At 49.7% G+C, this 2,416-nt stretch overlaps 1 protein-coding gene across 1 annotated transcript; it reads left to right on the top strand.

The window, feature by feature from the left end:
- The first annotated feature begins 577 nt into the window (after nt 1-577).
- C10H6orf141 (chromosome 10 C6orf141 homolog) lies at nt 578-1,816 on the top strand. The gene is given in 2 exon segments (XM_060110326.1): nt 578-713; nt 715-1,816. Coding segments are annotated over 2 exon segments (534 nt in total). The 5' UTR covers nt 578-615; the 3' UTR covers nt 1,151-1,816.
- The last annotated feature ends 600 nt before the right edge of the window (nt 1,817-2,416 follow it).

Below are 2,416 nucleotides of genomic sequence, written 5' to 3'. Positions count from 1 at the left end.
TATATATATATATATATATTTTAACTTCTGGGGTTAAAGAGGTGTGGGGGGGTGGGGTGGGGGGGGTTAGGGAGGTAGGGGAGTAGTGAAAGGGGAAATTTTAAAAACGAACACAAAATTTTAAATCCTTAAGTTCTTATAGCGGTTTGGTTTTGTTTATTTCCTTTGATCAAAGGCACTAATGCCCCTATGACCAAAACCACTCCAAGGAGAGTCCTTGGAAAAAAGACATACACTGCGTTGGGCATTCGTGGGGCAATCCGGGTGTGTGTGCAGTGCAAGGGTGTCTCCTGTTGTTTAGAGACAAACGGTGGTGGGCTGGAAACTAGGATAGAACTGAGAAGAGAGGGGAGAGACTCAGAAATGAGACCACGGCCGCAGGTCTAGGATCGCAGGTGAGAAGAGGAGGGGCGATCGTGGGGTTGCTGGGGAAGTGAGGCTTTTCGCCTTTAAAAAGCCCGAAAGCCGCGAGAGAGGGAGGGAGGTGCGGGCTGGAGGGGGCGGGGACAGTCCCAGGCTCGGGAGGCGGGGCGCGCGGAGGCCACGCCCGCGGCCGACCGGCAGTCCTGCGCTTTCTAGATCTCCGCTGGCGTTCGCTGCAAGAACCGGCGGAAGATGCATCGGATGAATGGCCCTCCTCCAGGGATGGGGGCCCCGGGTCCCCGCGGGCCGCCGAATCTCGCGACCTCGCCCCACAGCCCTGGGCGCGCCGAACCCCTCGGCGGCGGGGGCGAGCAGCAGCCGGGGCGGCGCCCACGAGCACCGCGAGGCCGGAGAGAATGTGGACTGTGACTCCTGGGTCCGAGAGAAAGTGCTCTTTCTTCTGCACCCGGAGAGGTGGTTGGGGACTCAGGGGGACTCCGTACGGGAAGAAGTGGCCGATGAGGAGGACCTTTTCAAAGCGGGAGGACAGGACCGGGAACCCGACTGCCCTTCGCCTCTCTTTCCACGGGAAAAGCGAATTTCTGGCAGCCGTGTAGACGCTCCCTCCCAAGCTCCGGGGGACCCACCCAAACCCCTCCTCGTGCGGGTCGTGGATTATGAGGTGACACAAGAAGTCCTGCAGGTCGCGTGGGCGAAGGGCTGCATGACCACGCTGACCGAGGAGCGCTCCATGACCGCGGTCACTTTCGCCGCCAACATGGAGTGAGACCGGTTGCGGGGCGCCGGGACCCCTGGAGAACCCCGAGCCCTCGGCACAGAGGGAGAGAGAGACCCCCGTGTCCACGCCGCGGAGAGAGAGTTTCACGGTCCCTCGGGACCTGACTCCCCGAAGAGATTCAGTGGGGAAGAGGAAGGAGCCCGAGGAACGTTCAGGAGTTGGTGAAGGAGCGCTCATCCTTAAGAAAAGAAAATGCTCTTCCGGAAACTCCAGCCTGAAATTAACCGACAGCAAGAACCTTTTAAGAGGCTTCAGGGAGGCACAGGGCACCCAGTGCAGACTGAAGAACTGCAAGCAACACGATACCTCCGTTATTCTGTGGCTTAAATACTCTGACGGTCTGGGGACCTTAGAAGAGGGGAGGAAAAGTATTTTCAAATTGTAAGAACGTGGGAATTTTGAAATAAGAAAATCTGTTGTTAATTTTTATTTTGAGATAACTCTCAGTTGGTCACTTTTCTGCCTCCCCGCCCTCTCCTTCTCTTTAAGACCTGAAAGCAGAAGTGAAGTTTGAAATCTGCTCTCTGCAAAAGGGTGGGGGTGGGAATATATGGGGAGAGAGGCTTGTTTTGAAACTGAAAAAGAAAGTAAAAAGTGGGAAAATAAAATGTAAAACAAAACAGCCAGTAAACAAAATCTTTTTTTGTTACTGTCTTCTGGTGTGCACGTCTTTTTCTTTCTTTCTTTCTTTCTTTTTTTAAAAAAATTTTTTAGTACCTTTAAGTGTTACGAAGAAAAGAGAGGAACTAGGAAAAGAAGGGGAGGAAACAGAAGACTGAAGTTTGAAGGTGAAATGCTATTTCAAAGGGCTTTACCCCAAGTATCTAATTTAGTTCAGTAAAAATGCTATTAATATGAAATTTTTAGTTATATTAATGTTTGAAACACTGCAGATAAACCTTCTGCTCCAAAGGTAGATAGAAATATATAGTTTGCCATAAAATGACTGTATATCTTATTCTTATTCGAAGTTTCTTACTAATAAGATTTGTAGTCGAGACTGGATTGAAAAAAAATCTCTCCTGATACTGTTGAAAAAATTTCTTCTGATGCTGTTGAAACAACTCATTTTTATTTTGTTTATTTTTTATTAAACACCATCTTTATTAACTCTAGTAGTGGGGCCTGGTTTGTAGGTGTGTTAGGAGCAAAGCACCCCCTCTAGAGATGAACTGATGAACTGAAGGAGTTACCTGGTTACTGCAGGAATTAACAAAACAAATGGGACTCTGGCTTTTGAGGAGTAAACTGTTG

This window comes from Mesoplodon densirostris, chromosome 10 (assembly GCF_025265405.1).
Source record: "Mesoplodon densirostris isolate mMesDen1 chromosome 10, mMesDen1 primary haplotype, whole genome shotgun sequence".
NCBI lineage: Eukaryota > Metazoa > Chordata > Mammalia > Artiodactyla > Ziphiidae > Mesoplodon > Mesoplodon densirostris.
The sequence above is the reverse complement of the archived record's forward strand: the minus strand, read 5'-3'. Positions and strand labels throughout refer to the sequence as shown.